Source organism: Anolis carolinensis, unplaced genomic scaffold, assembly GCF_035594765.1.
Source record: "Anolis carolinensis isolate JA03-04 unplaced genomic scaffold, rAnoCar3.1.pri scaffold_8, whole genome shotgun sequence".
NCBI classification, from domain to species: domain Eukaryota; kingdom Metazoa; phylum Chordata; class Lepidosauria; order Squamata; family Dactyloidae; genus Anolis; species Anolis carolinensis.
The window spans coordinates 7,758,878-7,775,548 of record NW_026943819.1 but is presented as its reverse complement, the minus strand read 5'-3'; the positions used below and the strand labels follow the sequence as shown (position 1 = coordinate 7,775,548).

At 41.6% G+C, this 16,671-nt stretch overlaps 2 protein-coding genes across 5 annotated transcripts in view; one reads left to right on the top strand and one right to left on the bottom strand.

The window, feature by feature from the left end:
- Positions 1–1,324: 1,324 nt before the first annotated feature.
- LOC100551567 (outer mitochondrial transmembrane helix translocase) lies at positions 1,325–14,562 on the top strand. Of its 2 annotated transcripts, none has more exons than XM_062961045.1 (11): positions 1,325–1,343; positions 1,469–1,555; positions 4,505–4,709; positions 5,678–5,776; positions 6,914–7,034; positions 7,736–7,936; positions 8,104–8,210; positions 9,364–9,453; positions 10,537–10,587; positions 12,194–12,372; positions 12,608–14,562. In XM_062961045.1, the coding sequence occupies exons 3-11, from the start codon at positions 4,536–4,538 to the stop codon at positions 12,732–12,734; spliced, it is 1,149 nt and encodes a 382-aa protein (XP_062817115.1). In that variant the 5' UTR covers positions 1,325–1,343; positions 1,469–1,555; positions 4,505–4,535; the 3' UTR covers positions 12,735–14,562. The 2 variants fall into 2 exon arrangements, 1 of the variants encoding a protein (XP_062817115.1); XR_010000416.1 differs by lacking the exon at positions 1,325–1,343 and having other exon boundaries at positions 1,402–1,555; positions 12,608–12,798; positions 14,055–14,562.
- The window catches only part of polr3d (RNA polymerase III subunit D), a 15,571-nt gene continuing 13,448 nt past the window's right edge, over positions 14,549–16,671 (bottom strand). For 2 of the 3 annotated variants that reach the window (XM_008120146.3, XM_003227037.4), the window contains exon 9: positions 14,549–15,547. In XM_008120146.3, the coding sequence (XP_008118353.1) occupies positions 15,425–15,547 (123 nt within the window). In that variant the 3' untranslated portion in view covers positions 14,549–15,424. Of the gene's footprint in view, positions 15,548–15,578; positions 16,006–16,671 lie in introns of those variants that run through there. The other variant, XM_062961044.1, reaches the window with a different exon arrangement.

Here is a 16,671-nt window from a genome sequence, read left to right as displayed (position 1 = left end):
CTGCACTGTACAAAAAGCTTTGTGAATACAAAGTTAGAGTTCAATGGCAGTCAGTATATAAACTATTTGGTTTTGTGTGCTTACTTTTATTTAAAGTATTTTTTTAATTGGTTGCTTGAGAGTTGCGGTTAACTAGGAGTCTACTTTTTTTTCGTGTCAGGAGCAACCTAAGTTGCTTCTGGAGTGAGATAATTGGCTGTCTGCAAGGACGTTGCCCAGGGGACATTGCCCGGATGTTTTGATGTTTTACCATCCTTGTGGGAGGCTTCTCTCATGTCCCCGCATAGAGCTGGAGCTGATAGAGGGAGCTCATCCGTTCTCTCCCCGGGTGGGATTCGAACCTGGCAGCTTTCAGGTCAGCAACCCAACCTTCAAGTCACGAGGCTTTTATCCCCTAGGCCACCGGAGGCTCTCTAGGAGTTTACTGTAGGGGTCTACTGTAATGGGACTTGAATATCTGTGACCAAAACATTTAATATTATTTTTAAGGTTTTAAAACTCATTGTGATATATATATATATATATATATATATATATATATATATATATAAACACATACATACATACACACATACACACACACACACATACAGTAGAGTCTCACTTATCCAACGTAAACGGGCCGGCAGAACGTTGGATAAGCGAATATGTTGGATAATAAGGAGAGATTAAGGAAAAGCCTATTAAACACCACATTAGGTTATGATTTTACAAATTAAGCACCAAAGCATCATGTTATACAACAAATTTTACAGAAAAAGTAGTTCAATACACAGTAATACTATGTAGTAATTACTGTATTTACGAATTTAGCACCAAAATATCACGATGTATTGAAAACATTGTCTACAAAAATGCGTTGGATAATCCAGAACATTGGATAAGCGAGTGTTGGATAAGTGAGACTCTACTGTATATATATATATATATATATATTACTATAATTTTTTTAAAATTTTTGACCATTTTCATTTTTATATTTTAATTTTAAATATGTTTATTTTTTTACTTTAAAGTTCTAATCCTCTTGTTCTTTAATTTTTATATTATTTTAAGTTTTTGACATTCATATCTTTAAAATATTTAAAATATTGCAATTTGCAACATTCACACTTGCTTCCAACAGGCAAGAGCTCTTTCTCCCACCCTGGACATTATTCCACAGATATATAAACCCCACTTGCCTAATTTCCAACAGACCTCACAACCTCTGAGGATGCTTGCCATAGATGTGGGTGAAACGTCAGGAGAGAATGCTTCTGGAACATGGCCAGATAGCCTGGAAAACTCACGGCAACCCATCATCATCATCATCATTGAAAAAAAACAGAAAACCAAAGGAGGTAGGAATGCTTTTGCTGCAGCTCTTGTTCCTAAGCGGAGAGTCTTGCCGACTGGAGCCTCATCAACCAACCAGAGGCAGTCTTTCCTCCTTTTATTCATTCCCTCTTTTCTTTCATTGCAAAAGGCTGCCTGCCTCCTTCCTCCTCTTCCTGCCATCCATCATTCAGTACCACGATCAGCGCCCGAGATCCTGACTCTGCTTGCAAAGCTGGTTAGTTTTGAATGGGTTAAAACGGGGGATTTCTTTGGGGGGGGGGGGGGACGGGACGGGACCTAATTTAATACATTTCTATTGGCAATCTGGGATTCCTCCTCTTTCTTCCCTCCCCTTGTTTCTGCCCTTCATTCATTCATTCCTTTCCTTCTTTCGTTTCCCACCTGCTTGGCTTCTATTAAAAGCAAAGATATATAAAAAGCCAGAAGGCAGTTGACACTCTCTCTAAAATCCTTAAAGGAACCTTAGATCTGTTATTGAAGGCTTTCATGGCCAAAATCACTGGGTTGCTGTGAGTTTTCCGGGCTGTATGGCCATGTTCCAGAAGCATTCTCTCCTGACGTTTTGCCCACATTTATGCATTTATTTATTTATTTCCAATACAGTAGAGCAGGGGTCCCCAAACTTTTTAAACTGGGGGCCAGTTCACGATCCTTCAGACAGTTGGAGGGCCGGACTATAGTTGCCACCAAGCAATAATAATAATAATAATAATAATAATAATAATAATAATAATAATAATAGGGTTGGAAGAGACCCTTTGGGCCATTGAGTCCAATCCCCTTCTGTCTTTGGGCACCAAAAGCACAAGCAAAGCACCCCTGACAAATGGCCTCCCAGCCTCAATGTTAATAACAATAACAGTAATAATAATAATAATAATAATAATAATAATAATAATAATAATAATAATAAAAAATAATAATAATAAAGAGGGTTGGAAGAGACCCCTTGGGCGATTTAATCCAATCCCCTTCTGCCTTTGTGAACCGAAAGCACAAGCAAAGCACCCCTGACAGATGGCCACCCAGCCTCAAAGTTTATTATTATTATTATTATTATTATTATTATTAATAATAATAATAATAATAATAGTAATAATAAAGAGGGTTGGAAGAGACCCCTTGGGCTATTTAGTCCAATCCCCTTCTGCCTTTGTGCACTGAAAGCACAAGGAAAGCACCCACAGATGGCCACCCAGCCTCAATGTTAATAATAATAATGTGATTTTGTGATACGAAATCCAGCATATCTATCTTGTTTGCTGTGTCATACAATATAATAATAATAATAATAATAATAATAATAATAATAATAATAATAATAATAATGGTTGTAAGAGAAGAAGAGACCCCTTGTGCCGTGAGGGCTGGATAAATAGCTTTGATGGGCAGCATCCGGCCACCGGGCCTTAGTTTGGGGACCCCTGCAGTAGAGTCTCACTTATCCAAACTAAAACGGGCCGGCAGAAGCTTGGATAAGCGAATATCTTGGATAATAAGGAGAGATTAAGGAAAAGCCTATTAAACATCAAATTAGGTTATGATTTTACAAATTAAGCACCAAAACATTGTTATGCAACAAATTTGACAGAAAAAGTAGTTCAATACACAGTAATGTTATGTTGTAATTAATGTATTTACGAATTTAGCACCAAAATATCATGATATATTGAAAACATTGACTGCAAAAATGGCTTGGATAATCCAGAAACTTGGATAAGCGAGGCTGGGATAAGTGAGACTCTACTGTATTTATATCCCGCCCTTCTCACCCGAAGGGACTCATGGCGGCTTACAACACTGGCACAATTAGATGCCTATACAAAATCAATCAACAATACATAAAAACAGTTAAAAACAATTAAATACAATATAAAATTACAGTATATAAATTTAAAAACATCTATGGCAAGCATCCTCAGAGGTTGTGAGGTCTGTTAGAAACTAGGCAAGTGGGGTTTATATAGCTTTGAAATAATATCCAGGGTGGGAGAAAGAACTCTTGTCTGCTGGAGGTAAGTGTGAATGTTGCAATTGGCCAGCTCTATTAGCATGGAATAGCCTTGCAATCTGCCTTTCCACCTTACAGTTGTTTTTCATCTCAGGACTTTTTCCTTACCTGCTGCCTACCCCATGTATTTCTATTTTGATTTATATATCAGTTCTAACTTTGATGAGTTGTTAGTCACCCATTATGCCCTAGGATGGGACCTTCTAAAGGCTCACAGATTATTGTAAATTACTTTTAATGTTTTTATAGTTAAGTTATTTTAACTATGGTATGTTTAATCCATTTCTAGTTGATACTTGTGTTTTAAATTGTATTTTATGACGTAAATGTGACTGATTGGGCTTGTCCTCATGTAAGCTGCCCCGAGCCCCTTCAGGGAGATGGTGGTGGCAAAAAAAAGTTATTATTATTATTGTGTCTGCAAAGCGTGGCTGCTTCCTGCCTGGAGGAATCCTTTGTTGGGAGGTGTTAGTCAGCTATAGCAGAGCACTTGATGAACCAACCTAGAAACAGCATATTATTTGAGCACACAGAAATGCTGGACTACTCTAACAACTATCATGTCAGACTACACAGAGAAGCCATTGAAATCCACAAGAAGTAGGTGGACAATTTCAACAGGAGGAAACCATAAAAATGAACAAAATCTGGCTACCAGTATTTAAAAAACCTCTAAAATCAGGACAGTAAATAAAAAAACAACTCTCTGAAAACAGAGGAATTACAAACATGAATCAATCAGGGGCAGCTAACACCTCCAAACAAAGGATTCCCCCAGGCAGGAATGAAGCTTGCAAGGTCATTAATGCTAATCAAGGTGATTAAGTACAACATTCACACTGGCCTCCAACAGATAAGAGTTTTTTCTCCCACCTTGGACCTTCCACAGATATATAAACCTCCCTTACTTAGTTTTTCAATATACCTCACAACCTCTGAGGATGCCTGCCATAGATGTGGGTGAAACGTCAGGAGAGAATGCTTCTGGAACATGGCCATACAGCCCGGAAAATGCACAACATCCCAGTGATTCCGGCCATGAAAGCCTTCGACAACACTCTTCAACACAATTTATTTGACAATTGCAAATAAAATTAGGTTTTGCCTTATATTTGGAACAATCTTAATATTTCAATATGTCTCCTGCTTAAGGAAATCCTCGTTCTCCTTCTGATCTGAAAACATGCTTCTTGGGGAACTCTCCAAGGAAGTGCTGACCCGGCCACTGACCCGGAACGAAGTCTTGGGGATCCTCTTCCGCCTGACTATTTTTGGGGCCACCACCTATTTCAGCATCAAATGGGTCTCGGATGCTTTGGACCCAAGTCGGAAGCAGAGGATCCATTTAAAGAAAAAGGTATGCGGAGCTCAATGAGCCAAGTGCAATGATCATACGTTTATAACCAGCAGTCCTTTTTTTTTGCGTAATAATTTTATTTATTTCTTGTAAGTGTAGATACAACGAAAGTGGGAGAACAAAAATCAAGTACAGTAGAGTCTCACTTATCCAACGTTCTGGATTATCCAAGCCATTTTTGCAGTCAATGTTTTCAATACATCGTGATATTTTGGTGCTAAATTTGTAAATACAGTAATTACGTAACATTACTGCGTATTGAACTACTTTTTCTGTCAAATTTGTTGTATAACATGATGTTTTGGTGCTTAATTTGTTAAATCATAACCTAATTTGATGTTTAATAGGCTTTTCCTTAATCCCTCCTTCTTATCCAACATATTCGCTTATCCAACACTCTGCTGGCCCGTTTATGTTGGATAATTGAGACTCTACTGTAGTAAAGAATGGTGAGAAGAGAGATAGGGAGTGAAACAAAGAGGAGAAGAAAAAAAATTTAAAAATTAATTTTAAAAAATGAAGTGCTGATTGATTTCCTATCTGTGCTTCGGAGACTATTTTTTTTCATTTTCTTTTAACTTTTGTCATTTTCTCTTCTATATACAAGACAGATCTATCGTAAGATCCATTTTTCTTTTTCTAAGGAATTTTATAACGTTTGTCCAATCAGTCTTATTTATAACCTGCAGTCTTTACTACCTTACAGGCAGAGCAATGATACTATTGATTGTTTCATCTGCCTTTTTAGAGGAGAACAAAGACATGGGAATTTTTAATTTAATTTAAGGTCCATATATAGCAGGCAGGGGCAAATTTCGATCCTCCAGGTGTTTTGGACTCCAACTTCCACAATTCCTAACAGTCCAAAACACCTGGAGGGCTAAAGTTTGCCTATGCTTGCTGTATAGTCATAGGGCCTAGGGATGGAGAGGTGAAGGTGAACCAACCATTTCTTTTCCTGGCAACAGGCAGAAGGATTGATGAAACAGATTGGAGTGGAGAGTCTGAAGCTGACGGAGCACGAGATGACCATTGCCTCCCATTTGGTTATTCCGAGAGACATGAAGGTAAGATGGGAGGAGACTCCATCCCTCTGACTGAAGATGTATACATATCTATTAGTCTCTATTGCATTCTCAGAATCCCATTGGGCATCTCATTCAGCATTGCAGCATCTGGGAAAAAAAACCAAGGGTGCATCTACACTGGAGAACGAATGCAGTGAAAGCCATGGTTCGTGAGAGGAGCTGTATCGTGGAGCTGTGTTTTACAGAATGGGGGACAATGCCTGGCTAGACAGCAGTACATGTGAAAAAGACCTTGGAGTCCTCGTGGACAACAAGTTAAACATGAGCCAGAAATGTGATGCGGCTGCTAAGAAAGCCAATGGGATTCTGGCCTGCATCAATAGGGGAATAGCGTCTAGATCCAGGGAAGTCCTGCTCCCCCTCTATTCTGCCTTGGTCAGACCACACCTGGAAGACTGTGTCCAATTTTGGGCACCGCAGTTGAAGGGAGATGTTGACAAGCTGGAATGTGTCCAGAGGAGGGCAACTAAAATGATTAAAGGTCTGGAGAACAAACCCTATGAGGAGAGGCTTAAAGAGCTGGGCATGTTATCCTGCAGAAGAGAAGGCTGAGAGGAGACATGATAGCCGTGTACAAATACGTGAAGGGAAGTCATAGGGAGGAGGGAGCAAGCTTGTTTTCTGCTGCCCTGCAGACTAGGATGCGGAACAATGGCTTCAAACTACAGGAAAGGAGATTCCACCTGAACATCAGGAAGAACTTCCTCACTGTGAGAAGGGCTGTTCGGCAGTGGAACTCTCTCCCCCGGACTGTGGTGGAGGCTCCTTCCTTGGAGGCTTTTAAGCAGAGGCTGGATGGCCATCTGTCGGGGGTGCTTTGAATGCGATTTCCTGCTTCTTGGCAGGGGGTTGGACTGGATGACCCATGAGGTCTCTTCCAACTCTACTATTCTATGATTCTATGATTCTAGGTCTTTAGTCTCCTCTGCTGATGCTCAATGCTGTGGAATCATGGAACATATAGGTTGGTGAGTGCTGATGCCTTACTAACCTACAAGTTCCATGATTCCATAGCATTGAGCTACAGCACTTGAGGTGGTATAAAACTGTGTTACTGCTACAGTGTAGATGCACCCCAGGGTCTTCGTGCCATCCTCCTTGCTTGTCCATCCACAGGTCTCTTGGAGGGATATTGCAGGCCTAGAGGAGACAGTCCAGGAGCTCCAGGACTCGGTCATCCTGCCGTTCCAGAAGAGGCATTTGTTTCGGCATTCCGCTCTCTGCCAGCCCCCAAGAGGTAGGCCTTGCAACAATTCCGAAACCTATCTTTTCCCCATGTAAACATCATTAAAGTAGGGTGCACCTTAGAATTGCAGGTGGTATGTATGTATGTATGTATATGTGTGGATGCGCACATATGTTTGAGTCCCCCTGGGGGAGAAGAGCGATATATAAAATATATATATATATAAATAAAAATAGAGAGAGAGGGGGGGAAATACCTGCACCCAGTCTCTGGGCACATATTCCTTTGGAAATAAATGGCAAACTCTGCTGTTGCATTGCTAAAACCACATATTTTATGGAGCAAATGGAATGGAGATTGAGCGAGGGAACCACTCTTGAGTTGCTGTGAGTTATCCGGGCTGTCTGGCCATGTTCCAGAAGCATTCTCTCCTGACGTTTCTCCCACTTCTATGGCAGGCATCCTCAGAGGTTGTGAGGTCTGTTGGAAACTAGGCAAGTGGGGTTTATATATCTATGGAATAATGTCCAGGGTGGGAGAAAGAACTCTTGTCTGTTTAAGGCAAGTGTGAAGGTCGCAGTTGATCATCTTGATCAGCATTGAATAGCTTGGCTGCTTCCTGCCTGGGTGAATCCTTTGTTGGGAGGTGATTAGCTGGCCCGGATAGTTTGTTGTTTAGAATTCTTGTTTTTGAGTGTTGTTCTTTATTAAGCTATTGTGAACCTGAGATTATGCCTTTACCTTTTCACCAGGTGTCTTACTTTATGGTCCTCCAGGCTGCGGCAAAACCCTCCTTGCCAAAGCCATTGCCCAGGCGTCAGGATGCAGGTTCATAAACCTACAGGCATCTACCTTGACAGACAAATGGTATGGAGAGTCGCAGAAGCTCACGGCTGCCGTTTTCTCTCTGGCAACCAAGATCCAACCCTGCATCATCTTCATAGATGAAATAGGTGACTTTTGTATGTATATTGGCTGCTTGGAATAAAACAAGTCCAAGAGAAGGACTCAAATGGGTACAATGCTTGGCTGTGTTGCAAAGATTGCGATGGCTCCCTAAATCCACCTTTGTTGTAAGGAAAGCCTTTTTCTGAAGTATCCTTGTCATCCTTCCTGGCAGATGCTTTCTTGAGGAACCGCTCTGAGATGGACCACGAAGCTACTGCCATGATGAAAGCAGAGTTCATGAGTCTTTGGGATGGTTTGGAGACCGGGCCCGACTGCCAGGTATCAGTGGTTCGTGCAGCCCTGGCCAGAGAGATTCAGATCTCGCCTCCTTAAACCACGTTAAGAGTTTAATTCTGCCGTATGGTGCATTTGATAGCTTTATTATGACACTTACTGTATATACTCGAGTATAAGCCGACCCGAACATAAGCGGAGGCACCTAATTTTACCACAAAAACTGGGAAAACTTATTGACTCGAGTATAACACGAGGGTGGGAAATGCAGCAGCTACGGGTCAAATTCAAAAATAAAAATAGATATTAATAAAATTGCATTATTTGAGGCATCAGTAGGTTAAATATTTTTGAATATTTATATAAAACTATAATTTAAGATAATAATAAGACTTTAATAAGATAAGACTGTCCAACTCTGAATACCTATATACTCAAGTATAAGCCGACCTGAATAGAAGCCGCCAAGGACCTTCACTCGAATATAAACTGAGGGGAGCTTTTTCCGCCCTAAAAAAGGGATGAAAAACTAGGATTATATGCAGTATTTTTATTTTTTATCCATCTGAAATGAACTAATCCATCTAATCAACCAAAAATATAAATTTTGAGCTGGAAAGGTATTTGTAAACTAAAGGATTTTAATCACGTTAAATCTCTTTTGCTGGAAATTCCAATTGTCGTTGTCTCTTCCAAGATCCTGGTTGCACACATTGATAAGCTAAAACTGTTGTGAGGCATCTAGTGGGTTTTCATGACTCACACCACTACACCACACCGGCATAGTACAAACTGTACTATTTTATTCATATGCAGATACTTTGAATCAATTAAAGCAAATACAGTAGAGTCTCATCCAACACTCACTTATCCAACGTTCTGGATTATCCAACGCATTTTTGTAGTCAATGTTTTCAATACATCATGATATTTTGGTGCTAAATTTGTAAATACAATAATTATTACATAGCATTACTGCGTATTGAACTACTTTTTCTGTCAATTTTGTTGTTAAACATGATGTTTTTGTGCTTAATTTGTAAAATCATAACCTAATTTGATGTGTAATAGGCTTTTCCTTAATCTCTCCTTATTCAACATATTCACTTATCCAACATTCTACCGGCCCGTTTATGTTGGATAAGTGAGACTCTTCTGTACTTCAAAAAGATGACTGCCCACTTTTGTTGCCTTTCAGGTCATGGTGCTTGGAGCCACCAATAGACCCCAAGATGTGGATCCAGCCATCCGGAGGAGAATGCCAACAACATTCCAGATTGGTCTCCCCGTAAGCAACACTTCCCCGTCCCTTCCCATTTTGTGATTTCTGCTCCCACCTGCGCCTCAAAAATCCTAACCTTTTACAACAGAACCTCCAACTACCATGGCCAAACAACATCACCAAACAAGGTGAAAGATTAGCAAAACACCAGGTGATAATATATGTCAAAATAACAAATTATAAGCTCTCAAAAACACAGCTGCATTGGTCCACATCAATATGCAAAGGGATATCCTCTAGCAAAGTGGTTCTCAACCTGTGGGTCCCCAGGTGTTTTGGCCTACAACTCCCTGAAATCCCAGCTAGTTTACTAGCCCTTAGGATTTCTGGGAGTTGAAGGCCAAAACATCCGGGGATCCACAGGTTGAGAACCACTGCTCTAGCTGCTTTGAGACTATGAGAAAGACAACGATAGCAATGGCTTTTGTAGACTTAAACCTACAACATTGGACATGAGAAGTGCCTAGGAACAGACCTTTACAGCGACGAATGAGCAGGTGGTATGAATAGCAATAGAAATGCAAAACTGGGTGGATGGATTTATGTACGTTACGTTTTTAAAATTAGTTTTGTTTTATGTGTTTTATTTGCACAACCATTTTAATTGATGAGATGTGTTTTCTTTACTATGTCTTAAGTGGCATTGAATTGTGCCGGAATTGTAAGCCGCCTTGAGTCCCCTTCAGGATGAGAAAGGTGGCATATAAATCAAGTAAATAAATAAATACATAAAAATAGTTTAAAAACTCATGGTACTGCATGTCCCATAGCCGTGTTGTGGTCAAAGGAAGGTGGCCTTGATCAGTGGCTATTTGCACCCAGGCAATGAAGGGAGATGCAATATCTCCCAGATCCTCATGGATCTAGAACAGTAGTTCTCAACTTGTGGGTCTCCAGATGTTCTGGCCTTCAACTCCCAGAAATCCTAACAGCTGGTAAACTGCCTGGGATTTCTGGGAGTTGCAGGCCAAAACACCTGGAGGCCCACAGGTTGAGAACCACTGCTCTAATGCAACCTTCGGACTGTTCTTACGGCATCCTCCAGTTGTAAGTATTCACAGAATCCTGTTCTCTCTTTTCTTGTGATAGACACAAAGACAGCGGCAGGAAATTCTGAAGCTCATTCTTGCTGGTGAAAAGGTGAGTCTCTTTTTCCTATTACCTTCTCCTTCCATTTCCCTACCAGCTGACATCCGATTAGGAACGATGACTGCTAAGTTCCTTGTTTTTCCATAAAGAAAAATCCTGGATTCAGAACTTGGCATCTCTAAGTACAGCAAGATGGCAAATTGTAACAGTCCAAGAGCAAAACTTAGCTCCAAGGAATCACTGTAGGCCTGGTAAAGCAGTTGGAAGTCCACTTCTAGTTTAGTTTTCTCTCTCTTGTGAGGATAGGAGGTGCATGACTTTGTTGTAGGAGAAAAATGTTGATCCTGGAGGCCTCAAAGAGCAGGGAAATCTATTTTGTTCTTGTTTAGTTTTGCAAAGGTAGTATTCAGAGTTTTGTGGGCCACAATAACAAATTTCAGCATTATTAAGTGGCCCACAGGTTGCATGTGCCTATGTGTGGGGTAAAGACGAGAAATAATCCTACCTACAAACCCAGACACTAGTCAAAGTTGACAGTACTTGGCCAGATGAATCGTGGTCTTGGGACCAAGCTTGAATCAACATCTTCTGAGTTTGCCCTTCCAAGAAAAACTGGAACCAACTCAGGTTTCACTTCCAGGAGGCAGCTCAGAAGATACCAAGTGCAATGAATCATAGAATCATAGAATCGTAAAGTTGGAAGAGACCTCATGGGTCATCCAGTCCAACCCCCTGCCAAGAAGCAGGAAATCGCATTCAAAGCACCCCCAACTGATGGCCATCCAGCCTCTGCTTAAAAGCCTCCAAAGAAGGAGCCTCCACCACAGTCTGGGGGAAGGAGTTCCACTGCCGAACAGCCCTTCTCACAGTAAGTTCTTCCTGATGTTCAGGTGGAATTTCCTTTCCTGTAGTTTGAAGCCATTGTTCCGTGTCCTTCTCCGTAGGGCAACAGCAAACAAGCTCACTCCCTCCTCCCTATGACTTCCCTTCACATATTTGTACATGGCTATCATGTTTCCTCTCAGCCTTCTCTTCTGCAGGCTAAACATGCCCAGTTCTTTAAGCCGCTCCTCATAGGGCTTGTTCTCCAGACCCTTAATCATTTTAGTTGCCCTTCTCTGGATGCTTTCCAGCTTGTCAACATCTCCCTTCAATTGCGGTGCCCAGAATTGGACACAGTGTGATTCCAGGTGTGGTCTGACCAAGGCAGAATAGAGGGGGAGCATGGCTTCCCTGGATCTAGATGCTATACCCCTATTGATGCAGGACAGAATTCCGTTAGCTTTTTTTAGCAGCCGCATCACATTGTAGGCTCATGTTTAACTTGTTGTCCACGAGGACTCCAAGGTCTTTTTCACAATGGTACTGGAAGCCACTGCAAAGTCCAGCAGAACCAACAAGGACAAATTCCCCCTATCTGGTTCCCTAAATAGGTCATCCACCAAGGTGACCAAAGCTGTCTCTTGGGAAGCAAGCTCCAGGACCTTGTCCAGAACAGGAATATCAGATACTGGCTGCTAGTTGTGTTCAAGGAGGGTTGCTTTTAGTAAGGTGGCAGCAATGGTCTCGTTCTCCCCCTTGTCAAAGATCAATCTCATTTAGGAGATTTAGTAAAGCTAAATCTTTAACTCTGGGGTGGATTGTGTTGTTCGAACAGATGAGCAATGCTGTGAACTTGAAAGAACTGGCTGCCAAAACGCACGGTTACTCCGGGAGTGACCTATGGGAACTGTGCCGGGACGGTGCCATGTACCGGGTGAGCAATTACATCCGAAAGCGACAAATGAGGCAGATAGCCCACATGCTGCACGAGGATGGAAACAGCGAGGAGGAAAGGTGAGGATTTGCTGGCAAAATCACCTCTATGTGTTCCTTGTCTAATAAAACCAAAAAAAGTCCATGGAGTCGCCTGAAGTCAACAGATGTCTTGAAGGCATGCACACATAGTTAGGCCTCTTACTGGAATCAGTTCTGGAGATTCAAGAAACATTTCCTACATAGCAATTTCAACTCAGTAGTTTGATAACATTTCTTTCAATTTGGTTCCCTTTTTTGTTTATTGCACACCCAGTGATTTGGAAGAGGAGCAGTTGCGGCCAATTACTCAAGTGGACCTGTTGCTTGCCCTGGAGAAGATGCAAGAGTCCAAGACGGCTTCAGTCTCCATGCCAGCATTAAAAGGACCAATGTTGGATTGAGTTGGCCAGCCCTGCAAGCCTGCGGAATGGAGATGGCCACCTCATTGCAAAGTTTGTTAAGAGGGTAGGACAGAATCTATATAACCCAACTGTGGGAGTGGGAGAGGAATCTGGATTGAGCACATCCATATAGGGTGGGAGATGAAGAACACTTGTAAATATCAAAAAACACTCACGCCAAAGGAAGAGAGTGAAAAGGTTGAAAAGAAAAAAAACTGTGATGGGGGTGTGGAGAAGGCGAGGAATCCCAGTTGTTCCAAACTACAGGAAGAAGATGTAGTACTTGAATGTGACCAAATATAATCATCAGTAAAACTAGCAAGACAAGACTTTGGAGTTAATAGTTACTAACCTGGGTACCTGGCATTGCCAGGGTTATTTGAAAAAGTCAGTGTTTTAATTGCACAAAATGTATAAGTTTGTGGGTGAATTACAACTGACATCATGCCAGGTTAACCCCGAGAAACTCCATCAGTACTTAAAGTTTATGTTGGGCAAGTTTGCTCTGGATCCATCGGTGTTTGGGTTCCCAATGCTCTCTGGATTTAGGTGAACTACAACTCCCCCAAATCAAGAGGAATTTCCCCCAAAGACCTCCAGTATTATTTGTTGGTCACGGGGGCTCTCTGTGCCAAGTTTGGTCCAATTCCATCTTTGGTGGAGTTCAGAGTGCTCACTGATTGCAGTACCTGCAATCAGTGAACTATAAATCCCAGTACCTACAAATCTAAAATACCCAGATCAATTCCACTCAAAACTCACCAATATTCAAATGTGGGCATATCAAGTATGCATGGCAAGTTTGGTCTAGATCCATCATTGTTCGGGTTCCTAGTGCGCTCTGGTGTAGGTGAACTACAACTCCTATAAATCCTTCCAAAGACCTCCTGTATTTTTTTTTTTTTGTTGGTCATGGGGATTGTGTGCCAAGTGAGTTCCAGGTCCATTGTTGATGGGAGTTCAGAGTGCTCTTAGACTGCAGGTGAACTATACATCCCAGTACTTACAATTCCTATAAATCCTGGTGAATTCTCCCCAAACTTCTCTAGTATGTTTTCAAAATTCCTGTTACCTCTTTTCCTTGAAATCGGAAACTTTCGGAGGAATTTAACTTTCTAGTTTTTCACCTTTAAAGTCAGTACGTTCATGCTGCACTGAGATTAATATTTGCCTCTCTTGAACTTCTCGCCCATTGTTTTCATGGGGTGGCTGCAAGTTCCCCTCCCTTCCTGTTTTCTCTGCCCCTTGAATAATTTTTAAATTTCACTCAAGAGTTCAAAATGCAGGAGCCAATAAGCCCCTTTCCATTTCTATTTGCAGTCCCTTGGCCACTAGATGGAGTCCACAGCTTTGTCAATGAGGCACAACCAGTACCAGTTTTTTAATCGTGTCAGAAGCAAATTGAGAAATTGCAAGTTGCTTCTGGTGTGAGAGAATTGGCCGTCTACAAAGACATTGCCCAGGGGACTCCACTGTTACCATCCTGCTGGGAGGCTTCTCACATGTCCCCGCATTGGAAGCTAGGGCTGACAGACAGGAGCTCACCCCGTCTCACGGATTTGAACCCCCAACCTTCAGGTCAGCAGTTCAGCCAGCACAACTGTTTAAGCCAGTGGTCCTCAATCTATGGGCCCCCAGGTGTTTTGTCCTACAACTCTCAGAAATCCCAGCCAGTTTACCAGCTGTTATACCAATCTCATATTTTGCTCTTCTTCAGAAATAAAATATTAAAATAGTAATAAGCCAGAATGTATTTTCTCTGCCAGTGAATGGCAGAGGTGTGGTATTTAGACACTAAGAAAAATAAATCCGGCTCACTGTCAGCATATTTTTTTTACTGTATTTTCTTCCAATATTGCTTGACTCCTTCCCCAGGAACAACAAGCATTATATTGGACAATTTCAGACAGAAATGAAAACAGCAGTAGGAATCTAACAACAGCAATCCTCTTTCTCCTCCTTATGTAAGGTTTTAGTAAAAGAGCAGCAGCTTTTGCGATCCTGCCAATAGTTGAAAACTACAAGCATGTCAAATCCCAAACCACTTTGCTTTAAAAATATGCAAACACTCTTCAAAGACAATGGGAAGCTGTGCAGATGATGTTACAAGGTTCCTGAAGGGAGCTGGTTTTCAGACCTCCATAATGGGAAAGACAACTGGTGGAGAGAGCCAAGCCCTGGGAAGATGCCCTACAACCCACAGGATTTTCATTCCCTTTGCTTCTGCTGTTGCAAGGTATAGCTGTAGACACTCAAGACTGAAAAAAACATAGGGAGAAAGGGCTTCCTCCTCAGTTCTCAGAAATAGATGGAGTAGGTCAATGGTCCTGCTCTTCTGCAGGAAGTGGATGCAGAATAACAAACCTCTGCTCCAAGTCACATCTATGTCAGATCATCTATGTTGTATTCAAGACATCTGGAGGATCAGTGACAGTATGAGTTTTTATAAATATAGTTGTATCTAAACTGGGCCTGGGAAGGATAGTGTTCAAAATCCTACCGGAGCAAGCCCAGCACTGCAATGTTATGCATACCACTTGCATTATAACATGGCCGATCCGGTCTAGGAGAGTCTTTCTTCTAAGGAGCAAGGCACTTCTGGGCAGCGCAAGTCACCATTGTGTATAAGGAACTCCTAGATAGACCAGCAAATCCAATGCAGGCCTTTGTCCCGCTCATGTTGTCTTTCTCTACCGATGTTTGTGTTCCAGCAGAGATTCAAAATCGGGCGCGCAGACCAGCTTGTGCTTCACATGGCCCAGGATGATCATTTCGCCACTCCTATTGTCCCCGATGCCCACTGAGACCAGTTCCTTCCAAAGAGAGGGAGAGAAAGATTTACTACCAATTCCCCTCCAAAGCCGTGCCTATGTAACACTTCTGACTGGCCTGCAGCAGCCATTGTTCCGCAGCAAGAGAAGGGAAGCAGCCACTTTAGGAAATTCATTCTGAGTGCCACAAATATAGGACCATAATCCATCTCCCCTCCTATGTTTTCCTGAGCAGCTTAATCAAATTCCTTTAAATAAGGCTTGTACAGAGCAAATTTGCTTCTACATGGGTTGCCATAGATTCACTACGCAGGTAGTTTCATTTAAGAGCATGCTCTTTGCTGAATCATGATGAGATACGATTCAAAGAGATTCAGAATGGATTACTTCACACTGCACAATTATTCCATTTTAACTGCAAGGATTGCATCTTATAAAAAGAACTGCTCTTCTTACCCATTAGATGGTAATTTCCTGCATAGAGTGGGCCTTGTTCCTTCCTACAGAGAAGTACAGTGGAGTCTCACTTATCCAACATAAACAGGCCGGCAGAACATTGGATAAGCAAAAATGTTGGATAATAAGGAGAGATTAAGGAAAAGCCTATTAAACGTCAAATTATGATTTTACAAATTAAGCACCAAAACATCATGTTATACAACAAATTTGACAGAAAAAGTAGTTCAATACGCAGTAATGCTATGTCGTAATTACTGTATTTATGAATTTAGCACCAAAATCTCACGATGTATTGAAAACATTGACTACAAAAATGTGTTGGATAGTCCAGAACATTGGATAAGCGAGTGTTGGATAAGTGAGACTGTACTATAAGTGAAAAAACCCATATCTTGGATGTTCTTGACAGGAAAATCCTGAGGTTTGAAGTTTGGTAAAACTCTGAATATTTTGGGTCAGAATTTTACATGCTGGGCTGCTGTGAGTTTTCTGGGCTGCCTGGCATGTTCTAGAAGCATTCATTCCTGATGTTTTGCCCACATCTATGGCAGGCATCCTCAGAAGTTGTGAGGTCTGTTGGAAACGTCAGGAGAAAATGGTCATACAGCCCGGCAAACTCACAGCAACCCAGTGATTCCAGCCATGAAACCATTCGATAACACATTCTACATGCTACTCACAAAACTGCAAATTCCAGAATCCCATGG